Here is a 22,937-nt window from a genome sequence, read left to right on the forward strand (position 1 = left end):
ATATTCGCAGGGGATGCGTAACGCACTCCCCCGCAAATAGCTAAAATCCGTAAATACTTAAAATCTCTCTGAAAACACTTAGAACTGCCCATTTTGATAGTGTAAACACAAGAAAAACCCTGTAAAAATGCTTATACCTGAGTATTTTAATAGTTTTATCACAAAAAGTGCATTTATTCATGAAAATTATATGAAAATACAATAATTAGTGAATATATCTCGGTGAAAAATACCACGAATGGGCAAATTTTCCGCGAATAATGGGTAGATATGTTCCACAGAGAAACCCGCGAATGCGTGAGAACGCGGATACGGGGGTTTACTGTACTTTCATTTACTATGGCAATCAAAGGAACACTTCATGTGCAGTGGAGTATTGCATTTGGCACAGATGTAAACAGTTTGGGTTTTGCATTGCCTTCACTGGTGACTTCTGCCTCCCTTATGACCAACGTCATCATACCTAAGAGCATTAAACTAAGATATACTTAACTTTAACTAAGAGCATTACCCAGCACCGGTAACCTTTGGCTCTGGATTTAAGGTGCAGCACCATATGTTGTTAATCAATGTTTGGCCACAGAACGTGTGAACTCTTAACAAACCATCTTTGTGTCCTCCTGCTCTACCTAATAACCAATGCAGACATTCAAGTGACAGAAAACAGGGAAATAGCATTTCTTTCTCCTGATAGCAATCCAATATTTGCCCATGTTTTCATCTGTTCTAACTCCTCCCCTGTTTGTGAATTATATTTGCTAATCAAAGAGGAAATGGTTATTTTCTTCTTCTTTTTTTTGCAATGTTTGAGTAATGTTCTACTTTTGTTATTGGGTGTACTGCATGTTCATTTTATGTTACAAAACAGCACCATTGTCTTTCCTCCTAAGCACAATTACATATGAAAATTTATCAAAATAATACTCAAAACTTCCTCTGCAACATTTCTCAAATAGTTTGGCACTTGTAAGAGGGCCTTTCAGTCATATTGCTTCAAAGAGTGCCAGTTGCACCTTGACATCGTTTATGAAACTCTTCATGAACTTTAATAAAAAGTAACTGTCAGAGTACAGGTTCAATCCTATTCCATGATACTCAGACTCAGGTCTATCAAGAAAGCTTATAATCACTGGTCCCCTACACCAAAAGTCTGTTTATACATATTTCATGAAGAACCTGGATATTCATCTTTGCTTAGTATACATTCAGAAGATATAAATATCTCAATGGAGTGGCCACTGTCTATCTTTGTGGTTTCATCGAATTGGTTTTCACAAAAATTGCTCAGTATGATGGTGCCCTTAATAAGGTATCGCTGATTTGTCCGTGGAGGTACTGGTAGGGCCAAAACCCGCTCCATAATTAATGAAATACTCATTAAGAAGGTTCCAAAGGGATCTTTCAAATGTCATTGTATTATGGTGGAATGGCATAGGTGTTGTTATTGTAACATCCAATGAACATGCATGCAGTTCACCCAATAACAAAAGTAGAATGTTAGTAAAAATTATAAAAAAAAATGGAAAATAACGATTAATCATTTTCCTGTTTGATTAGCAAATACAATTATTATTCTTTGACAGTTCTGTCTATAGCTGGCTGGTACTATCTCATTATCTTGTCAGATATGTTTCTGTTTATTGAATTAGCAACCAATGCATTCTTAACAGGATGATCCTGTGGCCAATATTTGATGCCAGAGAACTGTGCTAAATCCAGATAATAACAGAGTCTCTCTCTCTCTCTCTCTCTCTCTCTCTCTCTCTCTCTCTCTCTCTCTCTCTCTCTCTCTCTCTAGTATGGTTTCCTTTTTGCTTCGCTTACCAAACAGTTTCCTCAATTATATGTGCTTAAGTTGTCTGTTGGGTGCCGAATGGACATAAAATACGTCGACTACAAAAAGTTTTTTAAATATTCGCGGAAAAATACTTATAGGCCTCGTTTGCGAAAAATTTTAAATCGCGCCTTGAGGGATGCTGGGAGTTCACGGATCACGCTGTTGTTTTGTTTACAAGCATGACCCAGCTGCACATGCAAGAATTTCTTTCTTATCCCAAAAGAAAGCTTTGGCTAACTCTGCTGAAAATCTCAGAAATTCTTTAGTCACTTTGTCGTAATTTTTGCACAATTTTCTATTAGCCGTTACATAAAGTTTTATATGTGAAAATGTGCACAATTTCATGTAGAATACAACCAAAAATAATTCATGATTGTAGTTTTTATCAATTTTGACATATTTTCATGTAATTCACGATAAGTGCCAAAATTTCAACCTTCGGTCAACTTTGACTCGACCGAAATGGTCGAAAAATGCAATTGTAAGCTAAAACTCTTACATTATAGTAATATTCAATCATTTACCTTCATTTTGCAACAAACGAGAAGTCTCTAGCACAATATTTCGATTTATGGTGAATTTCTGAAAAAAACTTTTTCCTTATGTCCGCGCTAACTCTGCTGAAAATCTCAGAAATTCTTTAGTCACTTTGTTGTAATTTTTGCACTGTTTTGTATTAGCTGTTACATAAAGTTTTATATATGAAAATGTGCAAAATTTCATGTAGAATACAACAAAAAATAATTCATGGTTGTAGCTTTTATCAATTTTGACATATTTTCATATAAATCACAATAAGTGCCAAAATTTCAACCTTCGGTCAACTTTGACTCGATCGAAATGGTAGAAAAATGCAATTGTAAGCTAAAATTCTTACATTCTAGTAATATTCAATCATTTACCTTCATTTTGCAACAAACGAGACGTCTCTAGCACAATATTTCGATTTATGGTGAATTTTTAAAAAAACTTTTTCCTTACGTCCGCACGAATTAACTCTGCTGAAAATCTCAGAAATTGTTTAGTCACTTTGTCGTAATTTTTGCACCATTTTATATTAGCCGTTACATAACATATCATATATGAAAATGTGCGCAATTTCATGTAGAATACAACAAAAAAATAATTTATGGTTGTAGCTTTTATCAGTTTTGAAATATTTTCATATAAATCACGATAAGTGCCAAAATTTCAACCTTTGGCCAACTTTGACTCGACCGAAATGGTTGATAAATGCAATTGTAAGCTAAAACTCTTACATTCTAGTAATATTCAATCATTTACCTTCATTTTGCAACAAACGATAAGTCTCTAGCACAATATTTCGATTTATGGTGAATTTTTAAAAAAACTTTTTCCTTACGTCCGCACGAATTAACTCTGCTGAAAATCTCAGAAATTGTTTAGTCACTTTGTCGTAATTTTTGCACCATTTTATATTAGCCGTTACATAACATATCATATATGAAAATGTGCGCAATTTCATGTAGAATACAACAAAAAAATAATTTATGGTTGTAGCTTTTATCAGTTTTGAAATATTTTCATATAAATCACGATAAGTGCCAAAATTTCAACCTTTGGCCAACTTTTCGACGAAATGGTTGATAAATGCAATTGTAAGCTAAAACTCTTACATTCTAGTAATATTCAATCATTTACCTTCATTTTGCAACAAACGACAAGTCTCTAGCACAATATTTCGATTTATGGTGAATTGAAAAAAAAAACTTTTTCCTTACCTCTGCGCGCGCTAACTCTGCTGAAAATCTCAGAATTTCTTTAGTCACACTGTCATAATTTTTGCACCGTTTTATATTAGCCATTGCATAAAGTTTTATATGTGAAAATGTGCACAATTTCATGTAGAATATAACAAAAAATAACTCATGGTTGTAGCTTTTATCAGTTTTGAAATATTTTCATATAAATCATGATGTGCCGAAATTTCAACCTTGGTCAACTTTGACTTGACCGAAATGGTTGAAAAATGCAATTGTAAGCTAAAACTCTTACACTCTAGTAATATTCAATCATTTACCTTCATTTCGCAACAAATTGGAGGGCCCTAGCACAATATTTTGATTTATGGTGAATTTTTGAGAAAACTTTTTTTTACATCCGCGCATTACGAATTCATGCATCATTTTGTGATAATATTTTCTCCGTGTTGCTTTGATCGTTTTACAATTTTTTATATATCAAAATCATCGCAATTTAGTGTACAATGCAACGAGAAAAAAAAATAGCTCATTAGCTTTAACCGTTTTGCTCACAGTGTGATTTGTATACAATTTTATATGAAATTTTTTTTTCGCGGTCATATATTCCAATATTTATATATGATAATGATATTTTTTCATTTCTGATGGTTGCATACTATACTTTAGGCAATGCCAAAAATGAACTCTTAATCTTAAAAACTAAGCATGCTGTGATTTTTTGAAAAAAAAACTTTCTTTCCGCTTTGACACAAACTCCCAAACCCTGCTGGCATACGTCAGACACTTTTGTAAATAGAGGCTCGGCGTTTAAGGGTTAAAAGGAACTAATAGCTATGTAATTACTGGATAAGTATATATAAACTCTATTGTATTATAAAAATGTCATTTTCAGGGTTAAAAGTTCTTGTAATTAATTGATTCAGGTGTGAAATATAAGCAGCAGCTTCTTATCTTCTTCTTCTTCTTCTTCTTCTTCTTCTTCTTCTTCTTCTTCTTCTTTCTTCTTTTTTTCGTACCAATTATGTGTTAAGCAGTAAATATAGTACATTACACATTTGCCATAGGATTCAAACAGTGATTTACAATAGCCTAAACTCTAATAGCTTACAGTGTGTTTTGGATGGTTTAAAGATTTCATAACTTTTTGTATGGCAAACAAAATAAATAACAATCTTGCAGTAATACAACTGTAAAAAAAAAAAAAAAAAGGCCCTAGACACTTACACACACATTTAAATGAAGTGTTTTATGGGATTTTGATTGGGAAATATACCAAAATGCAGTAAATAAAATCAGCATTTGTACAAGTACAGTATGTATGAACAATTAACATACACACATGTGCATCATGTTGCTCTGTGTTTGCTTACCTTTCTCCTCTGGGTTTTTCTTTAAAAAAAAATTCCTCAAGTATGGCCCATGTAAGCAGTTCAGCATATCGCAGGTAAGATTTTTTTTGCATTTAAAGTTTGGGTTTATTCTGTTTAGCCTATGGTACTGCACAGTGTATTCTGTGTTGTTTATAAGCTGACTAAAGTGTTTTGATTATTGTTTATGAGCATACTTGGTGTATGTGCTTATGTGGTATTGACAATATTGGGGAAGGTTATGAAGTTGCCCTTTTTTTTTTATATATCCAGAAATTTTCTATTATCCCAGAGGCCCTTTGCTTTGTTAATTCAGATATGGGAGAGATTATACTGTGTTTTTAGATTTTGAAAATCATTCATAAGGTAGTTTTAGTATTGGGAATCAAAGCAGTGTTTTGACAAAAATGCAGTTTTTACCAGCTACATAGAAAGAAATGTTTTGGTAAGTCGACCAGGGTCTTGGTTCCTTCTTTTTTGCTTTTATTTAAAAGTCTTCTTGAAGTCTTCTCACGTAAAGGGTTAATTGTAATAAAACTAATTAAAATAAGATGTAGACTGCCAAACAGAGAACAGTATGCTAATAAAATAGTTTAGTTCATAATGGTCAAACCAGTTGTTGTTGCCAGAAGTGTTGGTTTGGTGTTTGGCTTGATTGTAAGCTGTGATGTTCATTTTAGCTGTTTTTCTGTGATTTATATACTTTCTTCATAGCATGATGCCTTATTGGTAAAAGACAAACACTAATATGACAAGAAAATCAATAAAAAAATTAAAAAGAGAAGATTTGATGGAAAATATTACTTTATTATGCATGAGGACAACTGCCTGGAGTGGTGAGAAAGAAAGCTCTTGTAATATCTCTTAAGGGAATTATATTGTAAATATTGTAATAAAGAAAAAGGCACAAGGCAAATTGCTACAAAATAAAGATGAGTCCGCAGTAGATACTGAAGTGCATATGCAATACAGTATACAATGTTCAGTGTACTTACTGTATATTTAAAAAATTCCATTTTCTCAATTAGTATGCTTCAACTGACCTTACATCTGGTAATGGTTCAGACAATAAGTGAAATGAAAATGCCAGTGATTCATTTTTATTCTTTCATTTTTGTGAGCCTGCTGATGCTGTCCAATGGAATCAGTATTTAAAATGTGTCTTCTAAGTTGAGAGGTGAAAGTCAAAGAAAGATTGCTTAGAGATGTAATTCAAATGGCAAAGTATTGCTGGTATGTAATCTAAGGGAAGAAAAGGGGTTGGAGGATGGGTCATCGCTGTAAATGGAAATTGGGAGAGTAGAAGGGAGAAAGTCTTCAATAAAGTACTGGCAAAGAGGCAAAAAACAGATTCATGATGCAGACCAGTAAAAAAATGGAAGGGCCTGACAATTTGTAAAATACCAAAGTGAACAGAAGAGCATAAAGATGAAAGCCACAGGCAAAGATGTCCAAACATCAGTAAGATTAGAATACTGTCGTCTCAAACTATTGTATTTTTAAACTTAAGAATTTTGGTTATGACACAATTTACCATAATGTACCTTGATTCATGAAAGCTGCATGAGGAAAAAGAAAGACCAAGGCATTATCTATATTATTCAAAAGCATTTACAGCATGGATTTTGCAAATCCTTAAAGATTTTTTCCTCAGCATTATATGTGTATGGGAACATTTTTGTATTGTTAGTTGGTTTTAGTGGTTTTTCTGGGACATTAAATATATAATGTAAATAAATGATTACAGGCATAGAGTTTTTTATGCTTTGCCTTGTGTCTTTAATGGAAAGGAGGAACATCTCACGGAAATACCATCCTGTATAATTTTAGTTCAATTTGATCCTCTAAAAATGACTTTGTTAGCATTTTTGAGTACGGTACAGCACTCCCTCTCCGGCTCAGTGGCGCTGTGGTAGTACATTCAGCCCACAAGCTAAAGGTTTAGCATTTGAATAACTAATTGGGCCAAGGAGGAGTAACACAGGTGTGTCCCCTGTAATATGATGTGCTTCTGAAGATTTTAACAGTAAATTGGGTACTTTATTTGTACTTGACTGTTGAGGGTCACAGCTGTTGTAGAGAAAGAGTAACAGAAACTAAAAAGCTAAATACAAGTCCTAATTACTTCTTTGTGCATGTGGAAACCTTAGATATATTGAAGTCTGTCCAAAGACTCCTGTATAGTGTCATTATTTCATCCTTGCTGTATGCTAGGGAGTTTAACATTTAAACATGTTATGTTGTTGCGGTTATTTTTGTGAATATATGTTTTTCAACTGAAAATTCATGAGATGAATTGAACTGAAGTGTTTTAGGTTAATTATTAATTTTTAACAATTTGAGAATTTGATAGTGCTAATGAAACTGTAAATCATATTTTGTTGAAATAAGACCTGGGTTATATATATCAGGGAGATATAAAATGTTTAAATAGGTGAATTAAAGGTATTAGGTAATTAAGTACAGCAGTCTGGTACACATGAATAGAGATGAAGGTAATTGTGATAGGCTGTTATGTTCTCTAGATTTCTTGGAACTGAAAATGGTAATTCTGTGTGAGCTGCATATGAATTGTTCTAAGATTTTATATGTTTGGGGAATGGGTGTGGGTAAATGTTTGCCTAATTGTCTCTGCTTTTTGTAATTATGTAGAGGTTATTGTTTGTGTATGGTTCAGTCCATTGTTCTCCAGGTAAGGTTTATATTTTGTTTACAGTAAATTAGTACTGTATATCCAAATTAGATGTTGCTGTGCTTGGTTTTGCTCCTAGGTTTTTTTTTTTTTTGTGGCTATAGTGTTTCTTTAGGTTTTTTGTTGTTTTTTGTTTTTAATAGCTTTGTATCCAGATTTTCTTTAGTTTTTTTTTTAGTTTTTAATTTGTTTTCCTTTAGTTTGGTAATTTGGTGTGTTTATGTTTGCAGGTTGTGGTGTAGGCGTTTGGACTGTAGTAAGACTAAAGCTGCGTATGTGTTGTTTAGTGTGTGGCTTTCTGCATGATGGCTGGTATTGCTGTCCGTGCTGGTGCCAGCCTCACTGACAGGGATGACAGTTCATTACCCCCCGTTGGCCGTACAGCTCGCACGCCTAGGAAAGCCAGTCCCTCTTTATTGCATGATTCTGCACTCTGCACTGCATCTACCATTCATGCCAAAACCCCTATATCCTCTTCCTCCGAGCAAGGAACTATAAACTCATCATCAATGTCTACACCCACAGGCACCAAACTGGCTGTAACCGCTACAAACGATTCCTCTGCGGGGGGTGAAGAAGACATCCATCAAGATCTGTTAGAAGCAGAGTCTTGTGCAAAGATTAGCAAGTCAGATAAAGATTTACAGAGAGTTAGGCCAACAACACCTATTCAGTTGGTAACTGAAAAGGAGATTGCTCTCAGCCAACTGCAGGAATTAGAAGTAGCAATTAAGGTCCGCAAGGGTTCAAAGGTTGACGGTAGAAAAGTTCGTTGGATTGAGTATCGTGCTCGGAAGGCTGAAGAAGAAAGGAACAATAACAGTAGTAATAAGACAAAAAGCAAATCACGAAAGTCCAAATCAGTTGAAAATGATGAGAATGTTTTGAGTGTTAATAACAATAATAATAATAGTGAAAATACCGAAAGTATGAAGGGTGAAGTAATTAACACACCTTTGGTTTTAGAAAGCATGAAGTTACAATTTTTGCAAGGAACAGAAAACATTGAAGGACCAGTTACAAACGGTAGTAATAGTGACAGTGGCTTGCACAAGTCACCAGATGCAACTCAGAAAAGAAAGTCAGTGAGGACTCGTAGGAGTCAAAGCACTCCTAAGGAAAATAAAGAGATCAAGAGCAGCCCTAAGAGTGTAACCAGAGGTACTCAAAAGAGTAAATCCAAAGTTGGTACTGATATTGATGAGGAAGCTGATGCAAAATCCTTAAGTAGCTTAAAAAAACTGCCACCCAAAGATACAACTGTAAATGGAACTAGTGAAATATTAACCAAGATTGAAAATGTTCCTACCGAGGATGTTCCTATTATTACCACCCCAGCAATAATGTCGTCATTTAAGGTAAGGTCCCCAGCAACATCTCCTGGCATATCAGAGGTCCTTCCCTCTTGTATAAGACCTGTGTACAAATCAGTAACAAAAGGTCTGCGTGAGGTACGCAAGACTGAAAATGGTGTTGAGGTTGAAGCAGTGAAGAGTGAAATTGGTGCTGTAACTTCAAGTGGTGGTACTGAAAGTAAGTTTGAAAATGACCTGAAATGTATGACAGTCACACCACCGCCTGTGTTTTGGAATCCGCCACTGAGAGCCAGGTCTGCTGATAATGTATCTGTTACCAGAAAGAAGTCTGTGACACCCAAGAAAGTGAAAACACCTTTGTCAAAGTCTGTGGAAAAAATTGATTCTGAGGCAGACTCTATAACTAATGGACACCATGATTTAGAAATTGAATCCCATAAAGAGGATGTTATTGAAAAAGATGAGTCTCATTTGTCTACTGAAGAAAACTTGGAAACCCCAAAGAAAAAGTCACCCCAAAACAGTGATGAGGAAGTTGTAAAGAGAAAGAGGGGCAGACCACCAAAAAGAAAACTTAATTTGGTGGAAGCAGATGACCGTAAAGTGTCCCCAGATGGAAAATCGAGTAAAAAAGTTGAAACCGTCATAGCTGATGTTCATAATACCATGAATGGGGAACCTCAAACTGTGATTCCAGTAAGTCGACCTGTCTTGAGAGGTAAGAAAATTTCTGTAGTAAAGAGATTAGTCAAATGGAGTCAGGAAGATGTTTCACCAGATGTTGACTCTTCAGGTATAATATATGTAAAAACATCTGTCAAGAAGGGCATGTCTTCGGAAAGTTTAGGCAAAGGAAAAGAAAAGTCATCTCGTGCGGATGCTAAGAAGAAGGTGACAGGTACTAAGAAGAAGGGAAGTGGTGTGTCACTTGATGACAGCGGAATAAGTTCAACCTCAAGTGCCTCTGTTAACAATCAAACCCAAACAACTCAAAAATGTAAAAGTACAAAGTCTGCCAAAGGTGTTCGGTTGGGAGCACTGTCTCCTGGAAAGTCTGTTGAAGATACTAAAAATACAACTGTAAAAGCCAATCCACAGGACAAAGAAGACACAGATGTCTCTGATAATGAGCAGAAAGATAAGCATGTCAGTAAAGCTGAAAAGAGTTTAGCAGGCAGAGTCATAAGAAGATCTGAACATGGGAAATCTCCAGAACACACCAATCAACCTCTAAATAAAAACCTTTCAGCAAAGAATGATATAATTTCTTCTAAAGAAAATTCTGCCCCAAAAACTAGTTCCACTGGGAAAGAAGCATCTCAGAAGCCAAGTAATGCAGTGAGAAACAGCAGTGGCCGAAGTAGTTCACTTGAAAATGTTAATGCTTTCAAGGATGATGCAAAGACTGTAGATGATGATGGAATTCACAAAGTTAAGCCAAAATATGGCAGAGAAGGGACAAACTTAAGAAAATCCTCTTCTGCCATTACAGGGAATTCTGATAGCCAGATGAGTATTGTTGAAGAGTCACCGAAGAGGTCTCAAAAATTGGGGGTTACTATACCTGCCTCAGGCAGATCCAAGAACATTCCTGTTAGCAGTATTTCTCCAAATAAAGGAAAGCAAGTAGAGACTACAAGTAAAATTGACCAAGAAAAAGAAAAGTCCTCCCCCCTTGGAGATTCAGAAGACAAAGAATTGCAAGGGCCTAAGAAGACTGTGAAAGGAAAAGCCAAGATGAGAAATAAAGAAGGAAATATAAGTGTCCATAGAGACGCAATGGAGGAAGATAAAGTTTTGAGTACCAGGAGAGTGCCAAAGAAAACTACTCTCATGGAGATAAGCAAAGTTGGACCTGAGAAGAGCTCTGATAACAAAATGTCTATGTCATTTCCAGATGGAGTTGAAGAGGCCCCAGAAACAAAAATGGAAGTTACTCCATTGGATGAAGTCAGTGGTCATTCTACGGCTGGTGATGGCCCTACTACAGAACTAGGTAAAGGCTGGCAAGCAAGTGTAAAGCAAGGGAAGAGTCAGAAAGAGTTGGGCTTGCTTGAAACCAAAAAGACAAAAAATGATGAATCCCCTGAGATCATTATGAGTAAGGGAGTAACAAATGTATTACAATCAGACAAGCAGACAATTGAACTGAAAAAGCATGAGCTACCAGTTACAAAGAAAACTCAAGAAGCTAAGGAAAATTTACAAAAGAAAAATAGTGGAAATGATCAGGAAGAAGATAGTATTAGCTCAGAAATTCTACTTAGTGACCCTAATGGACAACTCACTGATAAAAAGTTACTGGAAAAAGTCAATATTTATAATGAAAAGCAAAGTACCAGGACTGTCAAAGAAGTCAGTGGAAGTACTACCCAAAGTGTTGAAGGAAGATTAAAGGATGATATACCGCTAGAAAATAAATTGATTGAGAAAATTGAACTGGATGAAGCTGTTACAAGTGGTGAAGCTAAGGAAACTGCAGAGCACCTGAACGAGGAACAGAGTAAAGGAGTAGAGACAGCAGATGTAAAGGTAAACCAAGAAAATGTGGCTGAAGGCACACTATTTCAGAATTTAGAACAAAAGCAGATTGACACTGAACAGTTGCAGTTAAAAAGCCAATGTGAATTGAAAACTGAAATTGAAGAATTTATTGGAACTGAAGAGGTAGAAAATGCTCAAGTTTCTTCAAGTTGTCAAGTCACAAGTGTTAATAGAGCACCTGTGCTCTCCCCCCAGCATCTTGCTGTATTAGGTGAGCACCCACTTAGAACTAGCGAGGTGGAATGTGAAGAAATAGGTTTCAACAACTGTCATGCTTTAGAGAAAACTAGTTTGAATGATTCTAAGAAATCAGTGGAACCTATTTTGAAAACCATGGGGATTCTGAGGGAGGAAGGAGGGGACAATTCAGAATCTACTAAAGAATCAAGTCTTGGAAATATTGATAGAAGAAAGGGGATAGGAAGTACTGATTATCACAATCTAGAGAGTGACCAAAGAACTTCTTTGAATGATTTGAATGCGGCGATGTACTCTGTTGAAAGTTCTGTTGATGCAGGAAAAGAGATGGAACCAAAGAGCAATGTGCCTGAGTTGAGTACAACAGTGTTTTATGCAAAGAATAAAAATAAGGCCAGTTTTTTACCTACTAGTAAGAGTGACTCTCAAGATCCCGAAGTAAGTTTGGCAAAGGATGTGTCAGACAAAAAAGTCCTTATTGCTGAAGAAATTATGGTTGAAGATTCTAACTTAGTAAAGAGTAAGGACAACCAAAATGAAAAAAGCATAGTAAATGTAACTGATCAGGCATGTGAAATGCAAAGCCCTTTGTTGAGTAAGTCCAAGGAGAAAGTTCCACGAATATTAAAACAACTCTTCCAAGATGAAGGTGTACAAAATATGTTGAAGAGTATGAGTGATGAGTCTGTCACTGTGTTAGAGGGATCTTCCAGTGAATCAAGTGTACATAAACTTCGTCCAAAAAGGCCTACTGAGCCAATGCTAGCATCTTCGCCAGAACTTGATGGGGTTGTGGACGCCCTGTTTTCAAATACAAAGAGAAGAAAGCGGTGGTCAGAAGTGGACACGTTATATATGGATGAAGGAGTTTTGAATTTGCTAACAAGCATTGACCCTCACTCCCGCCGAGCTGGCCAGGATGATGCTGCAAGTGATATATCTCAAGCTAGCAGTGTTAGAAGTGTTAAAACTAATAAATCCAGCAAGTCATCTGTAGATATATCTGAGAGTAGAAAGAGAAAACTTAGTGGAGCTAGTACTGTCAGCAATACATCCACAAAATCTATGCAGCCACCAGAGTCAAAGAAAATCTGCCTTGAACAAGGACCAAATTCACAGGATCCCTATGATTATAATCCAGCTGAGGAGGTTAGTACTCTGAAAACAAATGAAGAAAGTAGTGTGGAGCCTGAGGAGGTTATTTCTTTAGTGCCAAAAAAGAAGGGAAGGCCAGCTTTACCATTATCTGTTAAGCAGAAGAATAAGGCCATTCGTATGCAGTTAAAAATTCAGAAACAGAAGCAAATGGAAGGTGTTTCTAATGGTGCAGATCAGCCTGAGAAGAATACAAAAAATGATGAAGACCTACAAGAGGTGTCTACAAAAAATAAGAGTTTAGAGTCTGAAGAAGACAGTGTGAATTTAGCAGAACTTCAAGATACCTTGAGAAAAGAAAAAACAGGGATGTTTAGCAAAGTTGATGCTCAGCTTAGTGGGAATTTAGAAAAGGATGAACACCTACAAGATGAGTCAAAGAAAAATGAAAAGGCAGAGGCTGAAGAAGACAGTGTGAATTTAGCAGAACTTCAAGATACATTGAGAAAAGAAAAATCAGTAACATGTAGCAATGTTGAAGAGCCACAGACAAAGATAGAACAATCTGTTAAGGCAATACCGCCTTTAAAGATCAAATTAGCTTCAGACAGTGTGACAATAAGTCATGTAAGTAAACCATATCCTAAGAAATCAAGTTCACCCATAGTACAACTTCCGAAGATACACCATGAACCCCAGTTACAACAGCCTCAGTCAAAGTCGCGACCCCATCCTGTTCCTTCTGTTGTTAGTGGCACTAGTGTTTTCCATTTAGCAGACATCAGAGAGCTGCCAAGACCAAGTACATCAACTGCTGGTGTGTATCCTGTGCCTCAGCAGAAAAGAATGGAAACCATTGTAACTCCAAGTTCTGCAGGTAATTATCATCCCATTTTGGTCAGTAAGAGTCCCTTCATTTAGCATATTGCCTTTTGATATGAAGTATTGTAATTGTTAGTTAATTCTAAAAAAAAATATGGGAGCTTAACGTAAACGAAAAAGGTTTGATTTCCAAAACTTAATGTGGTTTGCATAACATACCAAACCCCCTGTTGTAGATAGGTTTAAAGTTTCAAATTTTGTTATATAACCATCTAGTATTATGTACTTATACAGTACTGTGATGTGATATTATGTTTGAAAATAGAAAATGTGGTAAGTCACAGCTGACAAATTTAGTTTGTGTTTTACTCACATTTTGTTTCCATGCAGTAGGTAAATTTCTTATTTTACTGATGCTAAATGCCAATTACTAAGAGCTGAGCTTCCTTGAAAGAGATTTTGTTAGCCATTCTCTTGGCGTATTTCCTTGCAGCCAAGAAGGACCCCTTCATGAACTGTATAATGATGGTAAAATCCCAGCCTTATTGTTGCATATCATGTGAAGTAGTTATAACAGTACCACTGAAACTGAACAGACAGTTTGGAGCGTGGCCTCCCAGTAAGTAATGCATATCAGGTGGTATAGCCTACATGGTGCCCCCAGAGATGAAGTAGCAATCAAGCAAAAATCTTTGTGATGTTACTCCCTCTCTTCTTGTTCTGCATTATTATTTCATTGGAAGTTTTGACAAAGGTAACACTTTTTTCTTTTTAACCCTTCAACGCCTACTGGACGTATAATACGTCAACTAAAATTGTCTGTTGGGTGCCAAGTGGACGTACCGTACGTCGACTACAAAAAATTTCAACCTTCGGTCAACTTTGACTCGGCCGAAATGGTCGAAAAACACAATTGTAAACTAAAACTTTTACATTCTAGTAATATTCATTCATGTACCTTCATTTTGCAACAAATTGGAAGTCTCTAGCACAATATTTCGATTTATGGTGAATTTTTTTAAAAAACTTTTTCCTTATGCCCGCACGGTAACTCGGCCGAAAATTTCAGAAATTCTTTCGTCATTTTGTCGTAATTTTTGCACTGTTTTATATTAGCCATTACATAAAGTTTTATATATGAAAATGTGTGCAATTTCATGTAAAATACAGCAAAATACAACCCATGGTTGTAGCTTTTATCAGTTTGGAAATATTTTCATATAAACCACGATAACTGCCAAAATTTCAACCTTTGGTCAACTTTGACTCGACCGAAATGGTAAAAAAACGCAATTGAAAGCTAAAACTCTTACATTCTAGTAATATTCAATCATTTACCTTCATTTTGCAACAAATTGGAAGTCTCTAGCGCAATATTTCGATTTATGGTGAATTTTTGAAAAACTTTTTCCTTACGTCGCGCCAGAAATTCTTTCGTCACGTTGTCGTAATGTTTGCACAGTTTTATATTAGTCGTTACATAAAGTTTTATATATGGAAATGTGCGCAATTTCATGTAGAATACAACAGAAAATAACTCATGGTTGTAGCTTTTATCAGTTTTGAAATATTTTCATATAAATCACAATAACTGCCAAAATTTCAACCTTCTGTCAACTTTAACTCTAGCGAAATGGTAAAAAACGCAATTATAAGCTAAAACTCTTACATTCTAGTAATATTCAGTCATGTACCTTCATTTTGCAACAAACTGGAAATCTCTAGCACAATATTACGATTTACGGTGAATTTCTGAAAAAAAAAACTTTTTCCTTACGTCTGTCTTGCGGTAACTCGCCGAACATCTCAGAAATTCTTTAAATCACGTTGTCGTAATGTTTGCATCGTTTTACATTAGTCATTACATAAACTTTTATATATGAAAATGTGTGCAATTTCATGTAGAATACAACAGAAAATAGCTCATAGTTGTAGCTTTTATCAGTTTTGAAATATTTTCACATAAATCACGATAACTGCCAAAATTTCAACCTTCGAAGCTAAAACTCTTACATTCTAGTAATATTCAATCATTTACCTTCATTTTGCAATAAATTGGAAGTCTCTAGCACATTATTTCGATTTATGGTGAATTTTTTAAAAAAACATTTTCCTTACGTCTGCACAGTAACTCGGCCGAACATCTCAGAAATTCTTTCGTCACGTTGTCGTAATGTTTGCACCGTTTTATATTAGTCGTTACATAAACTTTTATATATGAAAATGTGTGCAATTTCATGTACAATACAACAGAAAATAACTCATGGTTTTAGCTTTTATCAGTTTTGAAATATTTTCATATAAATCACGATAAATAGAAAAAATTCGACTTTCGGTCAACTTTAACTCGACCGAAATGGTCGAAAACTGCAATTGTAAGCTAAAACACTTACAGTCGAGTAATATTCAATCAATTAGCTTCATTTTTCAACAAACGGGAAGTCTCTAGCACAATATTTCGATTTATGGTGATTTTTGAAAAACATTTTTTACGTCCGTGCATTACGAATTCATGCATCATTTTGTGATATTTTCTCTGTGTTGCTTTGATCGTTTTACAATTTGTTATATACCAAAATCATCGCAATTTAGTGTACAATACAAAGAAAAAAAAATAACCCGTTAGTTTTAACCTTTTTGCTCAGCGCGATTTGTATAAAATTATATATGAAAAATTTTTTTTGCGCTGTCATATATTTCAATATTTATATATGATAATGATATTTTTTTTTCATTTCTGATGGTTGCATACTAAACTTCAGGCAGTGAAAAAAAAAATGAGCCAAAAATGAACTCTTAATCTAAAAAACTAAGCGTGCTGTGATTTTTAAAAAAAAACTTTTTTTCCGCTTCGGCGCTAACTCCCGAATGCCGCCGGCATACGGGGAGACGTTTTTGTAAATAGAGGCTCGGCGTTTAAGGGTTAATAAACTTTATTATTGTAGTATATATGTAAATGTTTTTGGTTCATTTATTGTTAACAGTACATGTAAATTGTAGCGTTGATAAGCAGCCAAAGCACTGCTTTATGAATAATATGTATGGAGCTGTTTAAAGCCCCCCCCTTTTTTTTTTTTACAGGTTCAATCCTAAAAGGGTTGAGTGGTACCTAGGTTCACAAATTTAATAAAATCCAGGGGGGCTGTTTTTGAACTATGCAGATGATACAAAGTAGTACACAAAATATTTATCCAAAAAGCAGGTTTTGAAGAAGAAAAACTTAGTTTTGTAGCCACTGTTTGCCCTCAAAGGAGGTAACTCTAATGGTCCTCCTAGGGTTCCACAAGACAGGCCAACCAATCTCAAAGAATTCTCATATAGTTGGTCTCAACCAGAATAGTGCATGTTGGAGCAGTGATTGAATATAAAGGAATCAAGACAAGAGGGCTCTGGCTTTTGTCTATAGTGACAGCCTAGGCTTTCCTTTCAGCCTTCTCCCACCGATGTGTCAAGAGTATGTATGTTGGCTGTTTTCCTCATTACAAGCCAGGTCTGTGCAAGGCAAATGTTCACCTCATTCCCATGCCTTTTGGTCAGGAAAAGTGGGTGGGCTTGAGGGCTCACAGCGGCAACCAAAACTAGGTTTTCCTATGTCAAAACTTGTCTTTTGATAGTATAGCCAGTTTGTCCTCAAAGGAGCTTACAAAACAAAATTGGCAGGTGACGAAATGTTCGAGTTCCTAATAAATAAATAAATCCCAACAACCTGGATAAAATTTTGGTTATCAACCATTTTCTTTATTTGGATACCCATTAGGGTTTGTCAATAAAGAACAGAAAACAACACATGAACTGTAATATCCCATGTGGTTATAAGGTGACTTACCTAAGTATGTCAGGTGTGGCTGCAGGATTATTGCATTTTCTTCGGCAATATCTCGGCATTACTACCAGTCTCATGGCAAAAGCGTTTCAGGAATACTGCCTCTAATGACCACCCTGTACACTGGGAGACTTCTTTGAAAGAAGTGTTTCCAAAGAAAGCCAACAATGTATCCACCTGGATGTTATGCAAGTTAGGAAAGGAGTGAGGGTTTGTCTTTTTAATTAGGTACTCTAAAATAATCTCAGCCTTTGTAGAGAGAGGGGTTTGCTTGTGCTAGGGCGTAGGTAAGTGGGCGATCTGGGGCATTCCCCATGCCATCTAGGTTAACCTTGAGCACTTGAACTGGGCATAATGTTTTATCCAAAATAATTAGTTCCCTTATCAGAGTAGGGGTTTTTCTCTTTAGAGGGTCTTCATTCATGGCCAGGAATAATGGGCCAGAAGATAATAGTAAATGAGGACTAGGTGTATGAGTGGTGAAACGTTGTCCCCATATAAGAAAGCCCAGTTCGCTACTCTAAGCTCTTGATGCCATGACGGTCAAGATTGTCTTTTGGAGGGTTTGAGTTGTAGTTGTATTAGACCCTTTGAATTTAGGGGATGACAGGAGTCTAAGAACCATTTTTATAGACCAGATAATGGAAAGCATTGTAAGAGCTGGTCTTTGCAGTGCAAAAGACCAAAGAAGGGAATTAACACTTTCTACTTTACAAACAATTCCAAAACTGTAAAGCAAGGGTTCCACCAGTGCTGCCTTGTTTGAACAGAGATTTCAATTGGGCTTTCAGCGTGGAGGTAATCTAATCACACTTCCATATGGAATGGTATTGTCGGATAGATGAAGTCCGAAGTGTATGCACTACTGTAGGTAGCTAGCAATGTTATGTGAATAATCTTCACGGTAGACTAGATTTTAAAAATCTGCTTTAGAAAGTCATAACTCAGAAAGGAGAATACTTAGATGGCTTTCCCCCCTCCTGCTAGGTTAGAGCAGTGGACAGTTGTGTTTGAAGCAAAAGGAACCAGTGACTGTTCAGCCAATTCAGGGCCACAAGGTAAGCAGTTCCATTGAAAACTAAGTGTCTTCAAAGCTTTTGAAATCTGGGACAGTGGAAGAGGCAGAGCAACCTCCATTCTTTCCAGTCTTGTAGAAATGCATCTCTTGCTATTGCCTGATTGTCCAGGTTTGGAGACTCATACACTGGAAGGTGATGGTTCTCGCATGTGGGAAACAGGTCAGATGTGGAAGCGTGTTGGCAATTATTTGGAAGGAGGGGTTGCCCAACATCTACTCAGCCAAGGCTGTCATACTCCTCAACAGAGAGTTTACTATCGCATTGAGAGACCCCATGAGGTGAATTGCTGACAACTACTACTTCCTTACTTGGGCCATCCATAGGATAGATAGCATTACTGTGTTGAGAGGGGCTGAGTGTGACCCCAACCTCTTTATACAAGACATTGTAGCCATATTGTCTAGGACCAGCAAAACATGGGCCCCTTTTGGAGGTTTCAGTTTTCTGGGATATAGAAAGATACTCTTCAATTCCAGGGAATTGATGTGACACTTCCTCAGAACAGGTGGTCATCTTCCTGTTACCTGACAGTCCTCCCATTGGCCTTCCCAACATGTCAAGGAGGCATCCATGTGTATTATAACTAGTACAGACGATGGAGTTAGGTCAACCTGTTCCCAGAGACCCTTTCCAGATCCATGGACGTAGTATCTTCCAAACTCTCGGACCCTTTGGATGAAGGTGATTGCAAAACCTTTTCCTGTGTTTATGTCCTTCAGTCGCAGTCTGAGGATTGGATCTTCCACTGACGCAAATTGCAACAACTCCAGAATTTGTTCCCAGTCATCTGGAAAAGCAGGACTGTACAAGGACCTTTCCAGGTCCTTCCTTATTCAGGTTTGAGTGCTGTTGGGAAAAGACAGCTGGCCACAAAGAGAATCCCGACAGAGTCCCAGCCACCAAAAATATCTGCTGGGTGTAATGCAAGGTTTGTTCCAATTTATTAGGAAACCTTTTGATTGGAGTGTGTCGATTATTACCTTCAGGTTTTATAATCACTCTTATTCTGGTGGCTACCCAGATTACCCAATCGCTTCTTTCCGGAGTCCTCAGGCTGCTACTACAGCTAATTTTATGAAGATTCTTGGGACAACATTGCACCCAAAATGATGACGTTGAATCAATGTTTCCTTCCCCATCCGAAATCCTATGGAGGGGCAGAAAGGAACAGTGAAAGGGATGTGCCACTATGCATCTTACAGATCTGTAGACACAGTCCAGGTGCCTAACTGAATAAGCAAACATACTTGGGCAGCAGAAGTCTCCGAAACTTATGACAAACAAAGTGTTTGGTAAAACTTGACAAGTCAACATCACCCTCCATTCAGAGGAATCGTTCTTGGGGTAGCTTAAGAGACATGCTTGATGGTGAATAAATACGTCTTCTCTTCCAATGGCTTTCATTGCTGCACGTATACTAATAGGCAGGATAGCTGTTTCCTTTAGCAGTTTCTGAATTCCTGTTGAAGGCTGGACCAAGCATCATTCAATATTGGGAAAAACAGCGGTCATGAAATTCTGTGCTCACCCTCAGTCCTAGTTTCCCTTTCATTAATGAGGTATTCTTCGTCTGGATAAAAGATGCACTTTGAGGCTTCACACCACGGATTACCTGTATCATTATCAGTTGCAGATATTGGTGCTTGTACTAACTTCTGATTTTAGGTTTTATAGTCTGACCTGGTCGTATTGTTTCCAGTCAGAGCTCTAGAAGTGGGTAGGCTATCTCTTGATACCCGTTCTGACTTAAGCAGGGATCTAGACAACCAGTTCAACTTCTTTTGTGCTTGGGTTTTTTATGTCCCTGCTTCTATGACCTAAGTTTTTCTGTGAGAGAACCACTCTGTGCTTGGATGGATTTTCCAGCATCTATATTCTCTTGTTTACAGGCTGAGAAATTTTTGCACAAATTTAATTCAGTATTCAGGATTGACCTGGATTCTCAGGAATTGTCAATAGAGTCTCTGATAAACTGCCGCTCAGTAGAGGGACATCCTTGACACTGCTCATGATTTCCTCCTTGAATTTTGAGAGAACAGCAAGCAGAATGGTTTTTTATGTCCCTGTTTCTATGACCTAAGTTTTTTTTGTGAGAGATCCATTCTGCGCTTGGATTTTGCAGCATCAGTATTATCTTGTGTACAGACTTGAGAAATTTTTACACAACACATTCAATTCAGTATTCAGGATTGACCTGGATTCTCAGAAATCATCAATAGCATCTCCGATAAACTGTTGCTCAGTAGCAAGGACATCCTTGGCACTGCTCATGATTTCCTCTTTAAAATCGGAGAGAACAGCAAGCGGAATTTCCCTCCTTGAATTCGGAGAGAACAGCAAGTGGAATTTCCCTATCAGGGATGCCTGCATGAACCAGTTGAGCCAACACAGCTGTATCACCACTACCTGGCAGGATGGAAGTCCCGAATAAATCATTATACTCCCTTGACACTTATGATGGAATAGGGTGGGCCCTATCAAGGTTACCTTTGATAGCTAATTGTTGCTTGGGAGAGCCCAGATTTTCATCTCTGGTATCTCTCTCATGTAAAGCAGAAGACTTTGACCCTGGATCTTCTGGATTCAGAAGGAAGAATTTAGTGGCTATGTCCAATTTATATTGGGCATTAGTAACATCTCTCCTAAGAAAAGACTCTTCATCTCCAATGAAGGAGTCCAAGTAGGCATCTCCAATGAAGGAGTCAAGTAGGAGACTTAGAATCCACTGCTTTGGAGAAGTGGCCCATATATGGATTCTGCCTAGAAAGGGATGGACACACCCCCTGCCAGAGTTCAGAAAGATGTAGACTCCTTCAATACTCTAACTGAAACTTTTGACCCATAGGGACAGCGTAAATCGAGATCTCTCATTGTTTATACTTGCTGCCAGGAGCATGTTGCGAATTTTACACGTCATGTGCAGCGACCAACCAAATTTTCCTATATTCCTACAGGAGGTGTTGTCATGGCAGGTGTTTCTGAGCTATCCCAACAGGCTAAAAGCGGATTGAGCAGTTCACTGTGGCACAGGTCATTTGTAATAGCAGCCTATTAGTGATAAAAGATAGTCCTATTTCCCTTTTAAGGGTCTGACAAGTCTCACTATGAGGGCCTTACACCCTGCTATGGTTCCAACATCTGATAGCAGTGCTTCCCAGTAAGGTACTGGGATCACACAACAGGCAGGAATGTTTAGAAGCTTTTCCCCCCTCATTTAAAAGCTTTTAGTTCACTTGGCTGAACAGTTGTTACTCTGGCTTCACTAACCCACTATCCTCATTCAGTGTGGTAGTCGGCTAACTTAAACATTCCAAATGAAAAATTTTGATGATAAAATTAATTACTGTATTTGGATACCTACCTACTGTCAAAGTGGAAACCCACCCAGCCTCCCCACATCTTAGTGGGCGGTCAGAAAGAATCCTGGCAAGAATGTAAACATTCCAATGCCACCTGGTGGGAAACTGGTGATTAAAGAGACCCCTAGCAGGTTAGCCAAGCATTATTTTGTTTCTTTTGAATGTCAGTCGCACCTAATGGCACGAAGACATGAGCTAACTTTAGTGGTAGGTAAGTATCCAAATAATTTTATCATAAAAATTTTCATTTTCTCTACTGTTGAAATTTTATTATCAAGTTATAGATACTTCGAGGTCCATTACCTTTACTATTTATTTTCACTTGATGCTAGATGCACTGTTGAAAATGATGCCAGTTATGACAGCCTGTTCTCAGAAGTGATCTGACAAGAGAGAGCATATGTGCACTCTAGTATTGGTTGAACAGGGACAATTAGTTAACCCTCTAGTGATCCGATGACGCGAAACCGCATCAATAAATTTTTTGCCATAAGTGCTCCGATGACGCGATTTTTGCATCATCTGTAAGTTATTTTTGGGGAAATTCACAAAAAAAAAAAAATAGGAGTCATCCGAAGAACACGAGGACTGTGCCATTGCGTGGGCAGATCTTGGACCTACAAGAAAATGTAAACAGGAAACCGATAGGTATCACACATGTGCCGCAGTCCTCCCCCCAACTCAAGCAGGTCACCTCCTGTTTTGACCGAGTTCAGCACGTCTTTTTAGCGCTCTCACGTTTTTTGCTTTGTCATCATTTATCTCCGTTTGTAAAGTGCTTTCGCTTTTGTTATTGTTATAAAAGTGTTTGCAAGTGATTGTTGAGTATTTTGATTAATATTTCAAGTGTTTTTCGATAGATAAATAGTGAAGAATTACCAAGTAATTATGAAAAATGTCAGCGTGTATATACTGTATACGCGTTGAATGCCGTAGTTCGGCTGGAATTTATGCATGTGTAAAGGCCATTTCTGAACCTATACTTGATTTAAGTCAGTGTTTTATGAACAGAGGTTTGATCTCGCTTATCCCGAGACATTGTGTGATAGCAGTAACGTGAGCCGGCATCATAAGTTATATC

The 22,937-nt window shown here is 37.0% G+C and overlaps 1 protein-coding gene across 3 annotated transcripts in view; it reads left to right on the plus strand.

Annotated features, from left to right (window-relative positions):
• Positions 1-22,937, plus strand: part of LOC136833489 (putative leucine-rich repeat-containing protein DDB_G0290503) — a 119,767-nt gene that overhangs the window by 41,380 nt on the left and 55,450 nt on the right. For 2 of the 3 annotated variants that reach the window (XM_067095703.1, XM_067095704.1), the window contains exon 2: positions 7,851-13,650. In XM_067095703.1, the coding sequence (XP_066951804.1) occupies positions 7,923-13,650 (5,728 nt within the window). In that variant the 5' untranslated portion in view covers positions 7,851-7,922. The remainder of the gene's footprint in view (positions 1-7,850; positions 13,651-22,937) is intronic. The other variant, XM_067095705.1, reaches the window with a different exon arrangement.

Source organism: Macrobrachium rosenbergii, chromosome 51 (genome assembly GCF_040412425.1).
Source record: "Macrobrachium rosenbergii isolate ZJJX-2024 chromosome 51, ASM4041242v1, whole genome shotgun sequence".
Lineage (NCBI taxonomy): Eukaryota > Metazoa > Arthropoda > Malacostraca > Decapoda > Palaemonidae > Macrobrachium > Macrobrachium rosenbergii.